Source organism: Heptranchias perlo, chromosome 34, assembly GCF_035084215.1.
Source record: "Heptranchias perlo isolate sHepPer1 chromosome 34, sHepPer1.hap1, whole genome shotgun sequence".
NCBI lineage: Eukaryota > Metazoa > Chordata > Chondrichthyes > Hexanchiformes > Hexanchidae > Heptranchias > Heptranchias perlo.
Genome location: NC_090358.1, coordinates 11,362,709 through 11,386,163, shown reverse-complemented (window position 1 = coordinate 11,386,163; position 23,455 = coordinate 11,362,709). Strand labels below are relative to the sequence as shown.

At 41.7% G+C, this 23,455-nt stretch overlaps 1 protein-coding gene across 1 annotated transcript in view; it reads left to right on the top strand.

Moving 5' to 3' along the window:
* Positions 1 to 23,455, top strand: part of igdcc4 (immunoglobulin superfamily, DCC subclass, member 4) — a 128,835-nt gene that overhangs the window by 45,123 nt on the left and 60,257 nt on the right. Inside the window, exons 3-4 of the mRNA XM_067971416.1 lie at positions 2,410 to 2,551; positions 21,551 to 21,684. Coding sequence (XP_067827517.1) covers positions 2,410 to 2,551; positions 21,551 to 21,684 — 276 coding nt within the window. The remainder of the gene's footprint in view (positions 1 to 2,409; positions 2,552 to 21,550; positions 21,685 to 23,455) is intronic.

Sequence of the window (23,455 nt, the reverse complement as noted above, 5' to 3'; positions counted from 1 at the left end):
GAGATTGGAGAAGCTGGGGTTGTTCTTCTTAGAACAGAGAAGCTTAAGGGGAGATTTGATAGAGGTGTTCAAATTCATGAATAGTTTTGATAGAGTAAATAAGGAGAAACTGTTTCCAGTGGCAGAAGGGTCGGTAACTAGAGGATGCAGATTTAAGCTAATTGGCAAAAGAGCCAGAGGTGACATGAGGAAACAATTTTTTTATGTAGTGAGATGTAATGATCTGGAATGCACTGCCTGAAAGGGTGGTGGAAGCAGATTCAATGGTAACTTTCAAAAGGGAATTAGATAAATACTTGAAGGGAAAAAATTTACAGGGCTATGGAGAAAGAGCATGGGAATGGGACTAATTGGATAGCTCTTTCAAAGAGCTGGCACAGGCACAATGGGCTGAATGGCCTCCTCCTGTGCTGAACCCACTATGATGATACTACGATGTATCACCTTCCTCACTCCACTATTTTAAAAAAATTGTTAGCTTATTTGAAATAATTGGCCTCACTGTAAAAATTGTGAACAGGTAAATGTCATAGGAACATGTTAAGCATTCATCAACCATAATTTCTGATGTCATAGCACTTCCCCTGAAAAGCTAGCTACAGTGCTTTTGAAGAAGAGAACCACTTTGCCAGCTTGCTGCTACCTCGACAGGAAAGTGATTGTTGTGGTGGGAGATGTTAGAAGGAAAGAAATAACTAAAAACGTGATAAAGCGAGGACTTTTATTTCTATTTTTGTTCTTGAGTTGTATTTTAGTTTCTCATCTCCATAGCAGTTAGCCTTTGTTTTATCTGAATGTACTTGTGATTGGTACATTTTTATTGTTAATAGTTTGTGAATGATTGGTTGATTGGAAAATTATCATTCATTTCTGAAGAGGGGGAGTTTGTCTTAGCATTGTCCATGTCTATTGTTCTGTAAATTAACTCATCATCTTGGTAACTTTAAAATGTTAAGCAGTCTTGTCACTACTTATTTCTAATGTGCTACAGGAAAAATTGCACTTGAACTGTTGCACATTACAATTTTACCAATAGGTTTCTTCAATGCTGTTAATTTATCATAAATTATTTTCATCACGATCACTATCGCAGTCAGTGGCAGACTTGTAACCAGCAACACTTCACTTGACCTCAAAGGCTCTCTCCAGCTAAAAGAATGTAATTGAACTGGTGAAAGGACATAGTATGAAAATTATGTGCCAGCATAAACATACTCACACCATTAACGTTTACTGAAATACTTGTGAAAGAAGTATGGCTATGTTAAAATTTTATATTCCTTCCACCCCCATCACTCTTTTTATTAAAATTGTAGTGATATTCAAACCTAGTGAATATCTTGCCCTCCTCAAACGTAATGTATTTCAAACTCAGAAGTGTAGTGTGTGTGAATCCAACCTCCAAAGTAGAGTGCAAAATTTGTGCCAGATTAGAAATGTGGCACTATAGCAATAAAAGTTGGATACTGCCTGGATACTGCCAGTACTATTGGGTTAGTTAACTCACCAACCACCTTTTATTCTTTATTTCCAAAAGTATGAAAATAGGGATAGTCTAGTAGCTACAGTTCGTCAGACTCCTGACTGAAGGACAACCCTCCTTCAATGTTTAAACACCCCACTTACTGGGATGATTATGGGTAGTATTGATCTTATCCAGGGAGAGATGGACAGATATGCAGCAGTATTATTCTCTCCTCTCAATTGAAGAAGATAGGTAGCATGGAATATGGTGGATTAGGAGAGAAGAGTAAAAATGCTGAAGAATTTGAAGCATCAAGCTGCTCCAGGGATACAAACCAAAGAACACAACTAAATTACTTTATGCTTAAGTGATTAATTTTTGAATCATTTCTGTCTAGTTTAGTGAATGTGAACTTTGGCCTATTCTCACAGTGTAAAAGCATTGCTTGTGTGTGAATTGACCTGATTATCAGGGTTTGAGTTTTCTGACTGATCCCCTTTAAGAACTGCAAGAGATTTTTTTTGTCAAAGAATCATTTTTCTAAAAACGTGTCACCAAAATGATAAATGTTCATTGATATATCAAAATGTCCCTGGAAAGATTAAATTAAAATCCTGCAGTACTATACCAATTGAAGCTTGTAATTATCTTTATGATATGGATGTTCTTGCTTTGAGTTTTGTGTAAAAAAAGCAAGTCCTACTTAAAACCAGCCCATTACTACAACAACAACATGCATTTATATAGTGCCTTTAGGATAATAAAACGTCCTAAGGCGCTTCATTAGGATACATTTGTAATTGAAACACAATAATATCATTGCAATAAATAGTCCCTTGTCTTTATTATTTTAGTGCCTTGAAATGTATATTCAACATGTGGTTGTTGCTGTAGCTCAATTTAATTTGTATGGTTATACTTAAAGGAATTTTCTGTTTTGACAGCCTTGTCACGATTTCATCAGCAGCCAGAGTCGCAGATAGTGGAGGAGAATGGAATTGCTCGCTTTGAGTGTGGAATTGATGGACTCCCACTTCCAGTTATCACATGGGAAAAGAACCAGTCAGCTATTCCAAATCACTTAAGGTAAATTTTTAAAATTAGTGCTAATGCTCACAATGTAGTAGACTTAAATTTATCTGTCTCAACAAAATGTCCTGTACATCCATTTGGCATCCCATTGAGCTGTTGTAGCTTTGTGGCTATTGATGTATTATCTACCATGGCGTTTTACCAGTGATCAATCCCCCTGCTCGTGGCCCACCCCTCTCTGTAGCTTTCTTTTATCACAGGCTTGGATTTTGTTGCTTCCTCCTGGTCCTGGCCAGGGTGCTTGCCATTCCCTACATGTCACCACCACTGTCTTCTGACCGGGGAAGACCAGCTTGAGACACTGAGGCCAGGGGTGCTGGCAGAATGTGAAAACCATTCCCTATCTTTCCTCTCCAATATGAATGTAGAGTGAAGCCCCAGTAATGGTACCAGCCCAAAACATTCTCTCCTGACCGCTGTGCTCACTTATTCCCTACTCTGCCCTGGCCACACAGAGTAGCTTTCCATCTCCATGGAGAGACTAGATCTTTTTTGCAGTCATCAGATGGTTGGAGTCCTGAATCTAGCTCCACATATGGTGGAAGGTGAGGGATAAAGGAGAGAGCGAGATTTACAGTGGAAGAGAGTGAGAAAATGTGTGGGAGATAGAGAGAAAGAAAGTCATAGTATATAGCGAGGAATAAAAATAGGAAACAAGTAAAGAAATTACAGAATGGGACAGTTTTCTGAAAAATATTTGACCTTGAACAATGCCACAAGAGACCAATTACTACACAATTAAAAATGGAAAAAAAAAGTTACCACCACCACCATAAAAATAGGAGGGGTTGGAAATTGAGTTTTGGGTCTGAAAATGACAGTTGCACTGACCTTTGTAGGCATAAAAGAAGTCACATCTTGCAGTATATAGTGACATTATCTTTTTCATATCTGGACTGTTTCAAATTGTTGCAATAATCTTTTGCACCAAACCATCAATCCACCCCCCCCCCCACCACCACCTATTTTTATAGTGGTAGATGATGGCATTTTTGTGCTTTTCAATTTTCCAGTCTATTATCCATCATGCAGTATTTTCAGAAATGATTGATAGGGCAATAGAGCACAAGACCCTGTGATTGAATACAAACAACACAGCTTGGAGTGTATGTATTTTAAGAGTCTGGAGGACACCCTGGCATCTGATTTTTTTTTTATTTCTGAGTTTGTTCTTTGTTGAAAGGTATGTTCCCTTATTTTCTCCCCTTCTAGAGTGTCCTCAGTCCTTGTACTTTTACAACTGAGGGGTGGGTTCAGCCTCGCTCCAGACACCAATGCTGCCCCTTTTTGACCATTGTCATCATCATCATAGTAGGTACAGCACAGGAGGAGGTCATTCGACCCATCGTGTCTGTGCCGCCTCTTCAAAAGAGCTAACCAAGTAGTCCCACTCCCCTGCTCTTTCCCCATTGCCCTGTAAATTTTTTTCCCTCAAGTATTTATCTAATTCCTTTTTGAAAGATACTATTGAATCTGCTTCCACCACCCTTTCAGGCAGTGCAGTCCAGATCATTACAACTCACTGCATTAAAAAATGTTTCCTCATGTCACCTCTGGCTCTTTTGCCAATTACTTTAAATCTGTGTCCTCTAGTTACCGACCCTTCTGCTACTGGAAACAGTTTCTCCTTATTTACTCTATCAAAACCGTTTATGATTTTGAACACCTCTATCAAATCTCCTCTTAACCTTTTCTGCTCTAAGGAGTTCAATCCCAGCTTCTCCAATTTCTCCACATAACTGAAGTCCCTCATCCCTGGTACCATTCTAATAAATATTTTCTGCACCCTCTCTAAGGCCTTGACATCCTTCCTAAAGTGTGATGCCCACAATAATCCAGCTGAGGCCTAACCCCCAGGTCTCTCTGTTCCTGCACCCCCTTTAAAATTGTACCATTTAGTTTACATTGCCTCCCATCATTCTTCCTACCAAAATGCTTCACTTCACATTTCCCTGCGTTGGATTTCGTCTGCCCATTTAACCAGTCTTGGTATGTCCTTTTGAAGTCTGTTACTATCTTCCACATTGTTTATTACATTTCCGAGTTTAGTGTCATTTGCAAAGTTTGAAATTGTACCCCCTATACCCAAGTCCAGGTCATTAATATATATCAAAAGCAGTGGTCCTAATACTGACCCCTGGGGAACACCACTGTATATTTCCCTCCAGTATGAAAAACAACTGTTCACCACTACTCTCTGCTTCCTGTCTCCTAGCCAATTTTGTATCCACGCTGCTGATGTCCCTTTATTCCCATGGGCTTTAATTTTGCTAACAAGTCTATTATGTGCTACTTTATCAAATGCCTTTGAAACATCAACTGTACTACCCTCATCAACCCTCTCCATTACTTCATCAAAGAACTCAATCGAGTTAGTCAAACACAATTTTCCTTTAACAAATCCATGCTGACTTTCATTTATTAGCCCGTACTTTTCCAAGTGCCAATTAATTTTGGCCCAGATTATCATCTCTAAAAGTTCCCCACCACCGACGTTAGGCTGACTGGCCTGTAATTGCCGAGTTTATCCCTCTCCCCTTTTTTGAACAGGGGTGTAACATTTGCAATCCTCCAGTCTTCCAGCACCATCCCCATATCTAAGGAGGATTGGGAGATTGTGGCCAGAGCCTCTGCAATTTCCACCCTTACCACCTCAGTAACCTAGGATGCATCCCATCGGGACCGGGTGACTTTTCTACTGCCAATCTTTTAAGTACCTCCTCTTTATCTATTTTTATCCTAACCAATACCACTACTACCTCCTCCATTGCTGGCTACAATGGCAGCATCCTCTTCTCTCGTGAAGACTGATGTGAAGTATTCATTTAGTACCGCAGCCATGCCCTCTGCCTCCACAAGAAGATCTCTTTTTTTTGTCCCTAGTCAGCCCCACCCTTCCTTTGACTGCCCTTTTACTATTTATATGTTTATAAAAGACTTTTAAGTTCCCTTTCATGTTAGCCATTAATCTATTCTCATACTCTCTTTGCCCCTCTTATTCCCTTTTTTAGATCTCCTCTGTACTTTCTGTGTTCAGCCTATTTCCCTACTGTGTTATGAACCGTACATTCACCATAATCCTCCTTATTCTGTTTCATTTTAATCTCTATATCTTTAGTCATTCAGGGAGCTCTAGGTTTGGATGCCCTTCCTTTCCCCCTCATAGGAATGTGTCTACTCTGTACCCGAACCAACTCCTCCTTGAAGGCCTCCCATTGTTCAATTACTGTTTTGCCTACCAATTTTTGATTCAAATCCACCTGGGCAAATTCCCTTTTTAACTCACTGAAATTTGCCGCCCTCCATTTAAGCATTTCCACATTTGATTGTTCCTTGTCCTTTTCCATAACTATTGTAAACTTAAGCATTGGCTTAGCGGATAGCACTCTCGCCTCTGAGTTAGAAAGTCATGGGTCCAAGTCCCGCTTCAGAGTCTTGAGCACATAATCCAGGTTGACACTCCCAGTGTAGTACTGAGGGAGTGCTGCACTGTCGGAGGTGCAGTCCTTCGGATGAGATGCTAAATCAAGGCCCTGTCTGCCCTCTCAGGTGGACATAAAAGATCCTAGAGCACTATTTCGAAGAAGAGCAGGGGACTTCTCCCTGGTGTCCTGGCCAATATTTATCCCTCAACCAACATCACACAAAAAAATTATTATCTGATTATTATCACATTGCTGTTTGTGGGACTTTGCTGTGTGCAAATTGGCTGCTGCATTTCCTACATTACAAAAGTGGCTACAATTCAACAGTACTTCATTGGCTGTAAAGCGCTTTGGGACGTCCTGAGGTCGTGAAAGGCGCTATATAAATGCAAGACTTAAAAAATATATATATTATGATCACTGTTCCCCAAATGCTCCCCCACTGAAACATGCTCCGCTTCATTTCCCAGAACTTGATCCAGTACTGTTTCCTTCCTGGTTCAGCTGGAAACACTATTCCAGAAAGGTCTTTTATACGCATTTCAGGAATTCCTCCTCCTCTTCACCCTTTACACTGTTACTGTCCCAGTCTATATTGGGATAATTCAAGTCCTCCATTATCACTACTCTATAGTTCTTACATCTTTCTGTAATTTGCCTGCAAAGTTGTTCCCCTATCTCTTTCCCACTATTTGGTGGCCTTTGGTATACACCCAGTGGTGTAATAACTCCTCTATTCCTTAATTCTAACCAAATAGATTCTGTCTTTGACCCCTCAACTACATCATCCCTTTCCAGGACTATAATAGTTTCTTTGATCAATACTGCCACCCACACTCCTTTCTTTCCTTCCCTATCTTTCCTGAATACCTGGTAGCCAGGAATATTAAGATCCCAATCATCCCTTTCACTGAGCCCGATCTCGGTTATTGCCACTATATCACAGTCCCATTTGGCAACTTGAGCCTACAGCTCACTAGCCTTATTTACCACGCTACATGCGTTTCCTCACATGCACTTCAAACTCATCTTAGGCTGCCTCGCATTTGCCCCCTGTCTGATCCCTCCAATTTCTGAACTATTCTTTACTGTAGTGCTGCTTGTCCCTCCCTGTGCACCTTGTTTCTCCTCTACTGTTTCATCCTGGTACCCATCCCCCAGCCAAATTAGTTTACACCCTCCCTCACAGCACTAGTTAACCTCCCTGCGAGGACATTGGTTCCAGCTCTGTTGAGGTGCAATCCGTGCATCTTGAACAGATCCCTCCTGCCCCAGAACTGGTCCCAATGCCGCAGGAATCTGAAGCCCTCCCTCCTGCATCATTGCTCCAGCCACGCATTTACCTGTCATATCCTACTATTCCTGCATGGCTGTGGGAGTAATCCAGAGATTACTACCTTTGAGGTCCTGCTTTTTAACTTCCTCCTTAGCACCTGAAGCTCTGATTGCAGGACCACGACCCTTTTCCTTCCTATGTCATTGGTTCCCATATGGACCATGACTTCTGGCTGTTCCCCTCTCTTTTGCCCCCCCCCCCCCCCCAAAGAAAATGTTCTGCACCCTCTCAGTGATGTGCTTTACCCTGGTGCCAGGGAGGCAACACACTATATGGGACTAACATCGGCAGTGGCAGAAGTGCCTGTCTATCCCCCTGATTATCGAATCCCCTATAACAACTGCATTTCTTTTGCCCACCCTGTGCATCAGAGTCTCCCACGATGCCGTGGATTTGCTCCTGACTGCACTCCCCCGAAGTGTCAACACCCTCACTGGTATTTAACACTGAATACTGGTTTGTGTGTGCCACACTCCCCAGAGGACTCCTGCATTGCTGCCTGTTCCTCCTAGTCTGTCTGGTGGTCACCCACTTCCTCTCCACCTGAACTCTCTGTAATTGCAGAGTGACCACCTCCTGAAACGTGTTATCCATGAAACTCTCAGCTTTCTGTATGCACTTTAGTGATGTCAGCCGCCCCTCAAGCTCAGAAACCCTTGAGCTCGAGCAGTTAGTGGCACTTCCTACACGTGGATTTCAAGGACACAGTGTCCTGGAGTTCCCACATGGCACAGGATGTGCATGCGATGGGCCCCAGCTGTCCAGCCATATTAGCTAACAGTTATTTTAACTCTTTGTTTAACTTTAAGGCAACTTACTGTTTATCTAACACTGAAACACTAGCCACTAGGAAAACACTAGCCAACCATTAAAGACACTAACCACTAAGAACAATAAGCACTAAAAACACTGACCAACGAACAAAATACTTACTGACTTACCCTTGGCGCTCCTCCTTGTCTTGTGACGTCACTTTTGAGTTTTTCTTGATTTTTTTGATTCCTCGCATGGTTCCCTTTATGCTCTGCTCCGCCCTAGTCTCTTTAAAAAAAAAATTGTGTTTTTTTTAATTTTAAGTTTTAAAAGTTGATAGATTAGTTTATAGTTCCTTGGTTTAAAAGCAAACAATAGTAACCTCATTGATCCAGGATTTGCTGGGCAGTTTCCTGCATAAGGCGTAAAGAGGAACTCAATGGTCATTGTAATCTGGTTGTAGAATGGGCTGCAGTACTGACATAACATTCTTCATCAGTAATACATCTGGTACTGAGTGGATGAAAGACCTCATTGCCTCCCACTGAGAAGCAATTATCAAAACTTCCATGAGAATAGATTTTGGGTACACGGCTATAAACTTTAGTCTGAGGACAATTTGTGTCCCAGCACCACCATTTTCTGAGGGCTGATTGAACAGTATTCAGAGAAAGGTGGAATCTCTTTCCCAGTAGTTGATTATTTACTGCGTCTTTCCTGAGTGCTAAGTACACTTTTAAAGTCACTTTTCAATTCATTGTACTTTTGGAACAGGTGACCCTCCTTATGGTGGCCATTTTGATTCCAGTGTCTGAAAGGGCTAAGGAAGGGTGAAGAATTGTTAGCAACCTGCATCATCAGAAATTTGGTAGTCATTTCTGGTCAGAGGGTTTTTTGTGCAAGTAAGATAAGTTGGTAGTTGGCAAGGAACAGTGCGATTCTGGTCTGAGCATTTACACAAGCTACTTGAACCCACATAAAGATCGAACCAAAAATAAGATGAAGGGCATTCTGACCCAAAATCTGAGGAGTAAGAGTCTTCAGTGCCTTACCTCATCTAGAGATTTTCTCCTTCCTCATTTGCCTGAGGAAGGAGAAAATCTCCGAAAGCTTGTGAATTTAAAATAAAATTGCTGGACTATAACTTGGTGTTGTAAAATTGTTTACACTCATCTAGGCTGGTCATTCTGTTTGTTCAATTTGCTTAAGGTAAATATGGTTAGAGCCTGCTCCAAGTGTTGAGACTCATCTCCAGATCTTCTAAAGACCACCCTCTTTTGCTTTTGAGGAATGTACTGTCAACAAGATGATGTAACTTGGTCAGAAGTGGCACTGTGTGCTGATGGTTGCACAATGTTCAGCTTCATTGGCAATTCCTCAGATAATGAAGCAAGCCATGTCACATATAGCAAGACCCGGACAAGATCCAGGCCTGGGTTGTTAAGTGTCAAGTAACATTTGCACCACACAAGTGCCAGGCAACGACCAACTCCAACAAGAGAGCCTAACCACCTCTCTTGACATTCAGTGGCATTACTATTGCCAAGTCTCCCAATATCAACACCTTGGGAGTCACTTCTGACCAGAAATTCAACTGGAATAGCCACATAATTGCCGTGGCTACTAGAGCAGGTCAGAGACTGGTATTCTATGGCAGCTGGCTCAAGTCCTGACTCCCCAAAGCTCTCCGCCACCTACAAGGCGCAAGTCAGGACTGTGATGGAATACCCTCCACTTGCCTAGATGGGTGCAGCTGCAACAACATTCACGAAGCTCAACATCATCTAGGACAAAGCAGTCTGCTTGATCAGCATCCCATCCACTAGCATAAATGTCCACTTCCTCTACCACTGGCATACCATGGCTGCAATGTACTATCCACTTGGTGCACTGCAGCAACTCGCCACGGCTTCTTTGGTAGCATCTCCCAAACCCATGACCTCCACCACCTAGAAGGAACTAGGAACTCTTCAGCTAACAGCATTGTGGGAACACTTTCACCACATGGACTGCAGTGGTTCAAGAAGAATGCCCACCACCATCTTCAGGGCAACCAGGGATGGGCAATAAATTCCAGCGATGCCTGCATCCCAAAGAATTTTTTTTAAAAAAAGAATCAGACCTGTGGCAAGAGTGGGCTGCCTATTCAAGCTTGGTTAATTTAGTTCTAAATATCTTTATGCTTCACGTTGTTCCAAGTTTGAGAAACATGACAAAATATCTCTTCAGTATAAAAATCTCCACCTCAGAGGAGGAGTCTGGACTACCTCACTGTAGCTGGAAATTGCTAATGATCTAGAACATTGTACTGCCTGGGGCTGAGAAATTCATGTTCCCTTGCAGATCTTAAACCAAGATTTCGAGTTGCCCTGAAGTGATAGCTGCTTTTTCAATTGAAAATCTGTAAATTTGTAAGCAGTAATGCCAACAGAATTACAAGATAATGACAGGAGTGGAGCCCTAGGACCCGGCCAAACTCTTGCAGTTCAACTGCTAACCCTGTAGCTCTTATGGGACTCTTACAAACACTCCTTTAGGGACTTCTTTTGTAGTTCCAGGATTGTGTGGCTAGTTTTCAGGAGCTAGCAAACAGCGCATGTGTCTGGAAGGTGGGGTGGTGTGAAGCATAAGACCACTGCTAACCCTTGTCTGGTCATCCGGTAATTGTGCCATTTCTTCTACTTCATCCGGGAAATAATTTGGTAACTGCAGCCTTCCTTTACAAATGAATAAAGTGGCATCACATCTTGATTCATTGCTGTTGGCTGGGGGGGGGGTCCTTCTATATTCCAGTCAGAATTTTTAGTCAGCAAGTATTGCTGTAATATTTGGTCCTCGGGGATTATAATAATTCATTTCTAGAAACGATTGATATCACAGTAGATTAACAGAATTTAACTTCCCAATGTTGACTATGGGAATAGTAATAGCCTTGATCAAAATCTCTAATCAATACTTGCATGACAAAGTTAACTACTATAATCTATATAACAAGATAACAACTATAACCTTCAGCATTAATTCCATAATTAAGGCACTGTTTAAAAAAAGGACCTCTTTAATTTGATAAGTTATTTGATGTATCGACACACATTGTCTGTACAGTTCAACCTCTTAATGGTGATAACAATCGATCTGCCCTTTGGTTCTGTGCGCTAATGTGACTATGCCTCAGGATAGTCAAAAATGAGTCTCTTCAGAGTAGCAGTACATGTTAAACAAATCATTGGCAGTTTTTTTGGACAGTTTTTCCTTTATGTTTCCACCTCTCAGTCCAACATCCTCTAATTGTCTACTTTTGTTGTTCGTTTTTGAATTGCCTATTTCCGCTCATAAGTTCCTGTTCAGCAGTTGTTTATTTATCTGCCACAAGCTGTCTCCATACACCTTTTCATATTGTTCAAATGACTTTCTTCTTCCTCATGTCCTGCCTAACATTCCTCCCTCAACCAACACCACTGTAAAATAGATTTTCTAGTCATTTGTTCATTTGACATTTGTGTGACCTTGTGCAAAATTGGCTGCTTATGCATAAATAACAGTGATTGCTCTTCAAGAAGTAATCCATCAGTTGTAAAACACTTTAGGATGTCCTGAGAGCATAAGGTGCTATATAAATGCAAGTTATTTATTCTTTCTATCTTGCATTTTGCTGCCAATATCAAATAATTAATTTCTTCAGATTCCTTAAACTAAGTACTTTCCACAAGATCTATGGCTACATGTCTATCCTTATTCTGACAGACTCATTTGAGCAACTTCTTGAGAGACCACAAGGGATGGAGCTCTGTAAGCTTTCTTTGTTTTTCAGGACCTTTTTTTTTCGCAGCTTTGCAAAATCAGAATTGAAACCAACACAAGTTGTATTCATAGTTCTCCAGTTTTGGACCGTTCTAGGAATAATCTCTCTACAAGTGGACTGACTTCCTAGGCAACTGAACCTATGGAGAAAGAAACAGAGAAAAAAACCTTAGGTGAATTTCGGGGAAAAAAAAACTCTGGAAAATTCCTCTTTGACCACCAAAGGCAATCAAACAATTTGTAGGAGAGCACAGTGACTAATATGACTAGTTCCAATTTACACACAACCCTCTGTGACTTCATATCTTTTATTTGTAGGAACTAGTTCAACTCTCTTTTGAAGGTCTGCAGTGAATCCACACTCACTGTACATGCTAGGAACCTATTCCAGAAGTCAATGACCCTGCAAGAAGAAGTACTTCCTAACGTAACCTAACTCTGCTTTGCAACTTGTACTGATTCCCCCTAGTCCTCCCCTGCCTATCTAGCTCAAATAACCTATCCACTTGAACCGAATTTAATCCCTTCATTATTAATTGAAAAAAATATTCCCTCCTGTGCAGATAAGCTCTGGTATCCTCCAGCGTCTAAGGTCATTTTGATTCTAGAGTATTATCAAATCTTGCTTAACTCAAGACTGTTACCACTTGTGTTAGAACGCTTGTTGCAACATCTATTGAATTTTCCATTTGTGTTTTAAAGATGGATTGCTTGGGCAACACCCCTTTGTGTCCTTTTTACGAAGGGAGCTACGAAATCTAATCCTACACACTTTCATGAGATTTAAATTTGGTACATCATTAATTTTGTACCTAACTTTTCAACCATTGCATTCTTGTGAGCTGAATTTTCTTGAATGGGAATTTGCATTCTTAAGAATTTTGATTTTTCTTGGAAAAATGAATGTGTTTTACATAGTCGTCATAGCTAATTTGATATCAGAATAAGAGTGCTCTTTGCCCTCGTTCTGAGTTCCTACCTAAATTGTTTTCAAAATTTAACCAGCAACAGGACATCATCCCATCTTTTTATCCATCGTCTCATAAGTTGGCAGCAAAGTACAAATTCCAGTCTGAGGATCCCAAAACAGCCTTGTTTTTATCACGTCGACAGATCTAGGTGAATTTAAAATGTTATACATTTGTTTGTGTTTCATGGCCTCATACTCTAGTTTCTGCTGTTTCCAAGCAAAGATCAGTAGAACAGTTAGCATAACCTTGGACTATTAACACCTTGCAATTAAGAAATCTTATGTCTTCAAAAGCTGTTCCTATGTTATGTCTTGGTTCCATTGCTGTGTCTCGGATCAGCCTTTAAGTTCCTCTGGTAGCGCCTGAAGGGTTAGGACTTACAGCAATACTTACTGTTCTCCAATCAGTTACTGTTTGTATTCAATATAATGGGTGCTCTACAATTTGGCGGGTCTGTTTTAACTACAGATTGTTCATCTCTACTGAGAGACATTTCCATAGGTGTTCCAGTACTTTGTCCCACTGGTCATTATTCATGTGTAAACCTTAACATGGAGTGTTGGCAGATTATTTGACCGCAGCAAGTGTCGCAATCGAGTTTTTATGCTTTTCTCACACAACAACCGTACTTACACTTCCAGTGGGTGTTGCTGGGTACTAATTGGAGGTGGAAACCCTGGCCCGTTTCTCCCTCCTTAACCCAGAGGCATAGAAGCCAATTGTAGCAATCCTACTGCCTGCCTACCTGAAATCAGCTAATTTAGTACAGATAGGGGATTAAATTCAGGACATTCCTTGTCTTTACACTGACATTTTTCATAAACACCAATGTGCAATGAATAGGCACCATTACGAGCACAAGGTTTTAACTGCAATTGACCAATGTGGTTACAAAAATGCTGTGTAGAGATATATGTACAGTGACTTAAAACTGGATGAAAAGCAGCTGTGTTAAAAAAAAAAATGAGCACAATTACTTAAATAAAAAAAGAATACAATAACATCAACAGAAATTTTTGCCAGTCTTTCCACATTTGACAGATACATGTACCCAGGATATTGATTGTACTATTTGTAACCTTGCTGCAAGTTTAGAAAATCTGAAGCTTTGCCTTTGGCTAGGTTTCTCTCTCATTCACTCATACTGATTTTATGAACTCACTATTCAATTCGGAATCATTACAATGATGTTTAAACTGAGCTTTAAATAAAATTGATATTTTCCTTTTTGGAAGTGGTTGGGGGAGAGCTGCAACATTTTCAAGGAGATTGTGGATGCTTTTTTGATTAGGTTTTTTTAATGTAGAAAAAATACATACAGAAGTGGGCTGTGATCACTGTTGTTGCCAGAGGTAAAGATCAATATTACATGGAGGTTAAATTCCAGCTTTGGAAGTGCACTCTACTTGTGTGTTGTTTATGTGGTGGTTGGTGAACATGGTAGATGACTGACTATGTGTTACTTAGTGAGTATTAATTGCCTTCAAGTATTTTTCTAGCACAGATAAGTTCACAATTTTCAGTCAGTAAATCCAGAGCTTTTCTTTTAACCATTGTAATAACCTATTTCATTGTACATTTGCTACTTGATGCCTCCCTTTTGGAGACTATCATGTATTGGATATGAATGTTAAAAATCATCTATGGTTTGCTTAAATCAGTGGCCAACTGGCAGTCTATAATTTGGAGCCATTACTCGTGATCATAATTTAGATTAAATAACTTGCTCAAATCTACACTATCTGTGCCATTTAGCATTTGCGAATTTGAATCTGGTTTAATGTATCATTTTTACTTCAGTGAGAATAAATACAATTCCATTTGCATGTCTGCAATACCTGCTGTTTGAATCCTTAAATCAAAGTTGTTGCTTTCTTCTCCAATATGCCAGTGACCTTTTAAAGTGAAGGTGCTAAAAACTGCAACCAGTTCTCCAAAGGTGTTTTTTTTTAAGAATGCCCTTGTCTTTAATTCTAGGATTTTCTAGCATTTTTGTCAATAGCTTTCTATTATCTCAATGCTGGCAATGAATTATGAATATGTTTTAGTTTTCCAGTTTTATCAATGGATTCGGTGTGCAAAAAGAATCGCATTTCCAGACTTTTTTGAGTTCTAGATTGGATCCAGGTAACCTATGAACACCAGTATATGGTGTCTGCATTCCTTCTGTGGCTAGTGGAAAACACAGGATAGGTTTTGCAATTTTTGTCCTGATTTGTAATTATCATTTAAGTTTTCTTAGCAAATTTGGTAATATTACTAAATGTATGCTCCTTCATTTGTTTCATTATCACCCAATGATAGTGTAGTATAATTGTCTATTACTTAGAATCATAGAAAGTTATGGAAGAGAAGAAAGCCAATTGGCCTATCGTGTCCATACCGGTCGAAAAGGAGCAATCCAGCTTACTCCCAGTTTTCAGCACTTGGTCTGTAGCCCTGTAGGTTACGGCATGCCATGTGCACATTCAAGTACTTTTTAAATGAGTTGAGGGTTTCTGCCTCTACCACCCTTTCAGGCATTGAGTTCCAGATCCCCACCACTCTCTGGGTGAAAAAATTTCTCCTCAGCTCCCCTCTAATCCTTCTACCAATTATTTTAAATCTATGCCCCCTGGTCACTCTATCTAGGCCCCTCATAATGTTATACACCTCAATTAAATCTCCCCTCAGCCTCCTTTGTTCCAAAGAAAACAACCCCAGCCTATCCAATCTTTTCTTATAGCTAATATTCTCCAGCCCTGGCAACATCCTCGTAAATCTCCTCTGTACCCTGTCTAGTGCAATCACATCTTTCCTGTAATGTGGTGACCAGAAGTGTACGCAGTATTCGAGCTGTCGACCATTACCCTTTGCTTCCTGCACTGAGCCAATTTTGGATCCAACTTGCCACTTTTTTGACCAGTCTGCTATGTGGGACCTTGCCAAAAGCTTTGCTAAAATCCACGTAGACTACATCAAATGCACTACCCTCCTTGTTACCTCCTCAAAAAATTCAATTGTTAGTCAGACACGAATCCATGCTGACATCCCTTAACAAATCCATGCTGACTGTCCTTGATTAACCCATGCCTTTCTAAATAACGATTTATGCTGTCCCTCAGAATTTTTTCCAATAATTTGCGCACCACCGAGGTTAACTGGCCTATAATTACACAGTCTATCCCTTTCTCCCTTTTTTTTAAAAACGATGGTACAACGTTAGCCGTCTTCCAATCCTCTAGCAACACGCTTGTAGCCAGGGAGGATTGGAAAATGATGGTCAGAGCCTCCGCTATTTCCTCCCTTGCTTCTCTTAACAGCTTGGGATACATTTCATCCGGGTCTGGCGATTTATCTACTTTCAAAGATGCTAAACCCCTTAAAAGTTCCTATCTCACAATGTTTATCCGATCCAATATTTCACACTCCTCCTCCTTAACTATAATCCCTGCATCGTCCCCCTCTTTTGCAAAGACATTCGCTAAGTATTCATTAAGAACTGTACCCACCTCTGCCTTGAGCCCAGCTAAAGTTAATATGTCTAAGTGGACCATTTAACTTGGGAGCTAATACTTCATTGCTGAGCTGATCAAATTTGTTGCACAGAGAACCTTCTTTTCCCCGTCTCTGGCACCAGTGGACAGTGGACACTTGAGACAAACAGGGCTAGAGACTGTTTAGAACTCACGGGTTTTGTCACCTTCCTTGCCCAATTAGGCTCCCCCCAAGGGGATATATTAACTAAGGTGAAAGCCTTATTGCTCTCCTGGTTCATAGAACTGATGTCTCGAGATTTGAAGAGAACCAAGATCTCAGTTAAGCATTGGTCAGTGTTCCCATTAGAGATTCTGCATTGATTTAGATGTGTTAGTCATTTCAATGACCTTTAGTGTTAGTGGACACAGGAGTATACTACAGTATCCTGAGATTAATAAGTGCATGCTTTAATCTGGAGGAGACTGTGAAAACCCTATGATATCTAGATGTTTTCCATGTCGATACAGAAGGTGACTTGACTGATGCTTTTTGGACTTTTTTTTAAAGAGTGAACTTGATCTTGTACCTTAGTTAGAGCTATGCTTTTTCAACAGTTTTGAACTTATGCTCCATGTGCACTGATAGAATCCAAATGGATTTGGAGAATTTATTTTCTAATTAACTTGAGGCTCATGAAGGGGTCTACTGAGCAGTTTGGACTACCATAACAGTACGTGAAAGCTAAGTTTTTTTTAAAAAAGTATTTTTTTCTGAACTGTTTATGCACCAGCCACAGTGCACACCAGGGATTGCAGCATGTGCAGTTTTCAAAAATAAAATAATATCTTTTCTCTCTCCCCTCCTCTCCCCCACACCGCTTTAAGCAGTTACAGTTATGGAGGAGATACTGTTCTAGAAATGGCTGGTAAGTGCCATTTTGGTTCCGTGATGGCACACGTTCATCTCTAAGTGAGAAGGTTGTGGGTTCAAGCACTACTGCAGAACTTGAGCACATAATCTGGCCAAACACAGTATGGAGGGAATTGTTAGAGGTGCTATCTTTTAGATAAGATGTTAAACCGAAGTCTGCCTGTTCAAGTGGATGTAAAAGATCCCATGGCAGTATTCAAAGAAGAACAGGGGAGTTCTCCCAGTGACCTGGTCAACATTTGTCACTCCATCATCATCAAAAAAATAGATTAATTGGTCATGATTTTTTTTTGGGACCTTGCTGTGCACAAATTGGCTACCGTGTTTGCTTGCATAACAGTGGCTACACTTCAAAAGTAAATAATTGGCTGTGAAGCACTTTGGGTTGTCCTGAGGATGTGAAAGGGACTACATCAATGGAAGTTCCATTTCTAAAGCCACTATACCATCAGTGTCCTTTAGGGAAGGAAACCTGCCGTCCTCATCCGGTCTGGCCTATATGTGACTCCAGACCCACAGCAATGTGGTTGTTTCTTAATTGCCCTCTGAAATGGCCTAGTAAGCCACTCAGTTGTACAATCTCACTTTAAAAAAAAGTCATCATAAGAATAAAACTGGACGGACCACCCGGCATCGGACCACTAGGCACCGGACACAACAAAGGCAAACCAAGCCCAATCGAACCTGCAAAGTCCTCCTCGCTAACACCTGGGGACTTGTGCCAAAATTGGGAGAGCTATCCCACAGACTAGTCAAGCAACAGCCCGACATAGCCATACTCAAAGAATCATACCTTTCAGCCAACGTCCCAGACTCTTCTATCACCATCCCTGGGTATGTGCTGTCCCACTGACAGGACAGACCGACCAGAGGTGGCGGAACAGTGATATACAGTCAGGAGGGAGTGGCCCTGGGAGTCGTCAACATTGACTCTGGACCCCATGAAATCTCATGGCATCAGGTCAAACATGGGCAAGGAAACCTCCTGCTGATTACTACCTACTGTCCTCCCTCAGCTGATGAATCAGTCCTCCTCCATGTTGAACACCTCTTGGAGGAAGCTCTGAGGGTAGCAAAGGCGCAGAATGTACTCTGGGTGAGAGACTTCAATGTCCATCACCAAGAGTGGCTCGGTAGCACCACTACTGACCGAGCTGGCTGATTCCTGAAGGACATAGCTGCCAGACTGGGCCTGCTGCAGGTGGTGAGCGAACCAACACGAGGGAAAAACTTACTTGACCTCGTCCTCACCAATCTACCTGTCGCAAATGCATCTGTCCATGACAGTATTGGTAGGAGTGACCACCGTACAGTCCTCGTGGAGACGAAGGCCCATCTTCGCACTGAGGACACCATCCAACGTGTTGTGTGGCACTATCACTGTGCTGAATGGGATAGATTCAGAACAGATCTTGCAGCTCAAAACTGGGCATCCATGAGGTGCTATGGGCCATCAGCAGCAGCAGAATTGTATTTCAGCACAATCTGTAACCTCATAGCCTGGCATATTCCTCACTCTACCACTACCAACAAGCCAGGGGATCAACCCTGGTTCAATGAGGAGTGTAGAAGAGCATGCCAGGAGCAGCACCAGGCGTACCTAAAAATGAGGTGCCAACCTGGTGAAGCTGCAACTCAGGACAACATGCATGCTAAACAGCGAAAGCAACATGCTATAGACAGAGCGAAGCGATTCCACAACCAACGGATCAGATCAAAGCTCTGCAGTCCTGCCACATCCAGTCGTGAATGGTGGTGGATAATTAAACAACTAACGGGAGGAGGAGGCTCTGTAAACATCCCCATCCTCAATGATGGCAGAGTCCAGCACGTGAGTGCAAAAGTCAAGGCTGAAGCATTTGCAACCATCTTCAGCCAGAAGTGCCGAGTGGATGATCCACCTCGACCTCCTCCCGATATCCCCACCATCACAGAAGGCAGTCTTCAGCCAATTTGATTCACTCCACGTGATATCAAGAAATGGCTGAGTGCACTGGATACAGCAAAGGCTATGGGCCCCGACAACATCCCTGCTGTAGTGCTGAAGACTTGTGCTCCAGAACTAGCTGCGCCTCTAGTCAAGCTGTTCCAGTACAGCTACAACACTGGCATCCACCCGTCAATGTGGAAAATTGCGCAGATATGTCCTGTCCACAAAAAGCAGGACAAATCCAATCCGGCCAATTACCACCCCCATCAGTCTACTCTCAATTATCAGCAAAGTGATGGAAGGTGTCATCGACAGTGCTATCAAGCACTTACTCACCAGTAACCTGCTCTCACCGATGCTCAGTTTGGGTTCCGCCAGGACCACTCTGCTCCAGACCTCATTACAGCCTTGGTCCAAACATGGACAAAAGAGCTGAATTCCAGAGGTGAGATGAGAGTGACTGCCCTTGATGTCAAGGCAGCATTTGACCGAGAGTGGCACCAAGGAGCCCTCGTAAAATTGAAGTCAATGGGAATCAGGGGGCAAACTCTCCAGTGGCTGGAATCATACCTAGCACAAAGGAAGATGGTAGTGGTTGTTGGAGGCCACTCATCTCAGCCCCAGGACATTGCTGCAAGAGTTCCTCAGGGCAGTGTCCTCGGCCCAACCATCTTCAACTGCTTCATCAATGACCTTCCCTCCATCATAAGGTCAGAAATGGGGATGTTCGCTGCTGATTGCACAGTGCTCAGTTCCATTCGCAACCCCTCAGATAATGAAGCAGTCCGTGCCCGCATGCAGCAAGACCTGGACAACATCCAGGCTTGGGCTCATAAGTGGCAAGTAACATTTGCGCCAGACAAGTGCCAGGCAATGACCATCTCCAACAAGAGAGAGTCCAACCACCTCCCCTTGACATTCAGTGGCATTACCATCGCTGAATCCCCCACCATCAACACCCTGGGGGTCACCATTGACCAGAAACCTAACTGGACCAGCCATTTAAATACTGTGGTTACAAGAGCAGGTCAGAGGCTGGGTATTCTGCGGCAAGTGACTTACCTCCTGACTCCCCAAAGCCTTTGCACCATCTACAAGGCACAAGTCAGGAGTGTGATGGAATGCTCTCCACATGTCTGGATGAGTGCAGCTCCAACAACACTCAAGAAGCTCGACACCATCTAGGACAAAGCAGCCCGCTTGATTGGCACCCCATCCACCACCCTAAACATTCACTCCCTTCACCACCGGCGCACCGTGGCTGCCGTGTGTACCATCTACAGGATGCATTGCAGCAACTCGCCAAGGCTTCTTCGACAGCACCTCCCAAACCCGCGACCTCTACCACCTAGAAGGACAAGAGCAGCAGGCACATGGGAACAACACCACCTGCACGTTCCCCTCCAAGTCACACACCATCCTGACTTGGAAATATATCGCTGTTCCTTCATCTTTGCTGGGTCAAAATCCTGGAACTCCCTTCCTAACAGCACTGTGGGAGGACCTTCACTACACTGACTGCAGTAGTTCAAGAAGGCGGCTCACCACCACCTTCTCAAGGGCAATTAGGGATGGGCAATAAATGCTGGCCTCGCCGGTGACGCCCATATCCCATGAATGAATAAAAAAAAGTGTTGGAGGTATGGAAAGCCTTTGGGCAAGCAAACAAACATGGTGGGCATCTTTTGATTGCCACGAAGATTACAATGATGTGAAAGCAAAGTCAGAAGTTACACTTTGTGACTTGGATCTTTGGAAAACCAGCAAAATGTATGTTCTTTAAACTGTTTTTCTTTGGATTCGTGCCATTTATAATAGCAGACAGGATCGGATTATGCATTATTATTATGTTAACATGACAATAGGAGAAACCTATGTTTAAAAAAGAAATTCTGGCTTCAGGTGGCAGGCACCAAGTTGCTTCTATTAGGATTATCAGTAGTCTGCATTTTCACAAAGTACCTGCCAGTGATTGCAAGCCACGTCCTTCACCAACAATTCCACGTGTAATGCCTACTTAAACAAGCAACTTTTTTAGTTTCTTGGTCTATCGCTCTGTAAAATTGCTTACCAATTAGCGTTACTGATACTGCAGTACATTGCACAGCAAAATTAAATGTTTATTCAAGTATATTAAAATATTTTAACATCTGTAGCACTGCATCCCAAACAATCAAAAGATGTTGGATGGTTCATTAGGATTCAATTATTTTTAAAGTGACCTGCTGGTCAGAATTGAGATTAGATTTAAATGATATAATTTCACATCACCTCCTGAATATTTTGGATGTATAAATATGTAGCATGTAAAATACTGTGATACATTATAAAATTCATTCCTTCAAATCTTAGGTTAAAAATTATAACAGCATTGGATTTGTTTTTCAGATTTATAGTCCTCCCAAATGGAATTCTGCAAATTGTAGACGTGCAAAAGGGTGATGCTGGAGTATATCGCTGCGTAGCAACAAATGCAGTTCGGAAGCGCCACAGTCAGGATGCTACTCTCACTGTGTTACAAGGTAATGTGATGCAGCTGTTCTAACATTACAAGAAGATCCACTTAAAATAGAATTTATATTAAAGCTGATTAAGAGCAATAATTTCTCTTGGAGAAGTTCAAACTCCATTTTTTTCATTCTAATATAAATATCAAAATTGAAATCTATTCTGTAAGATTCAGAAAACAGAGAGTAGGAATAAACAGGTCATTTTCAGTTTGGCAGGCTATCACTAATGGGGTGCCGCAAAGACCGGTGCTTGGGCCTCAGCTAATTGGAATCTATATTAATAACTTAGATGAAGGGACCGTGTGTAATGTATCCAAGTTTGCAGACTATACAAAGCTGGGTGGAAAAGTAACCTGTGAGGTGGACACACAGAGTCTGCAAAGGGATATAGACAGGTTAAGTGAGTGGGCAAGAATGTGGCAGATGGAGTATAATGTGAGGTTATTCACTTTGGTAGGAAAAATAGAAAAACAGAATATTTTTTAAATGGTGGGAAACTATTAAATGTTGGTGTTCAGAGAGACTTGGGTGTCCTCGTACACAAAACACAGAAAGTTAACATACAGTTACAGCAAGCAATTAGGAAGGCAAATGGTACGTTGGCCTTTATTGCAAGAGGCTTGGAATACAAGAGTAAGGAAGTCTTACTGCAATTGTACAGGACTTTTGGTGAGACCACACCTGGAGGACTGCATACAATTTTGGTCTCCTTACCTAAGGAAGGATATACTTGCCTTAGAGACAGTGCAATGAAGGTTCACTAGGTTGATACCTGGGATGAGAGGGTTGTCCTATGAGGATAGATTGAGTAGAATGGGCCTATACTCTCTGGAGTTTAGAAGAATGAGAGGTGATCTCATTGAAACATATGAGATTCTGAGAGGGCTTGACAGGGTAGATGCTGTGAGACTGTTGCCCCTGGCTGGAGAGTCTAGAACTAGGGGTCGTAGCCTCAGGCTAAAGAATCAGCCACTTAGGACTGAGATGAGAAATTTCTTTATTCAGAGGGTTGTGAATCTTTGGAATTCTCTACCCCAGAGGGCTGTGGATGCTCAGTCGTTGAGTATATTCAAGACTGAGATCGATAGATTTTTGGATTCTAAGGGAATCGAGGGATATGGGGATCGAGTGGGAAAGTGGAGTTGAGGTTGGAGATCAGCCATGATCTTATTGAATGGTGGAGCAGGCTAGAGGGGCCATGTGGTCTGCTCCTTCTCCTATTTCTTATGTTCTACGATTGAGTCTAACAAATAAACATTTACGCCAAAAAGGGGCTTTTGTTAAACTTTGGATTCAACATTCAGACTGCTGTGATTGGGAGGTCTCATAGTAACCATAGGTATGGATATTTATTGTTGGTTGTAGGATGGGTCCATCGTAAGTACAGAATTAAATGTAGTATGGACATTGGTCCTGTATGTTATCAGAAAGAGAGCTCTTTTTGACTTTATTCACTAAGCTTGAAGCGCAGAGGCAGAAATGACATATAAGCTGTCAAAAGCAAAACAGTAGTGGCAGAGGTTTAGTTTGTTATTGTCAAAACCTAACATGTACATGGGATTTGACAAAAGCTTAGTACTTATCAGTGGTTTGTCTTATTGAACTACAGCCGGAATCAGTGAAAACAAAGTTGCTAGGGAAGTTTGTAATAACAGTGTTGATTAAAGAGGTATTTCATTACACAATGGTAAAATATAAGTATATGGGGAGATTAGAAACTGTAAATCCAGGCCTGCTCTAGTCATGTTGTTTGTTAAGCACCAGTACTAGAAAGGGTTTCTGA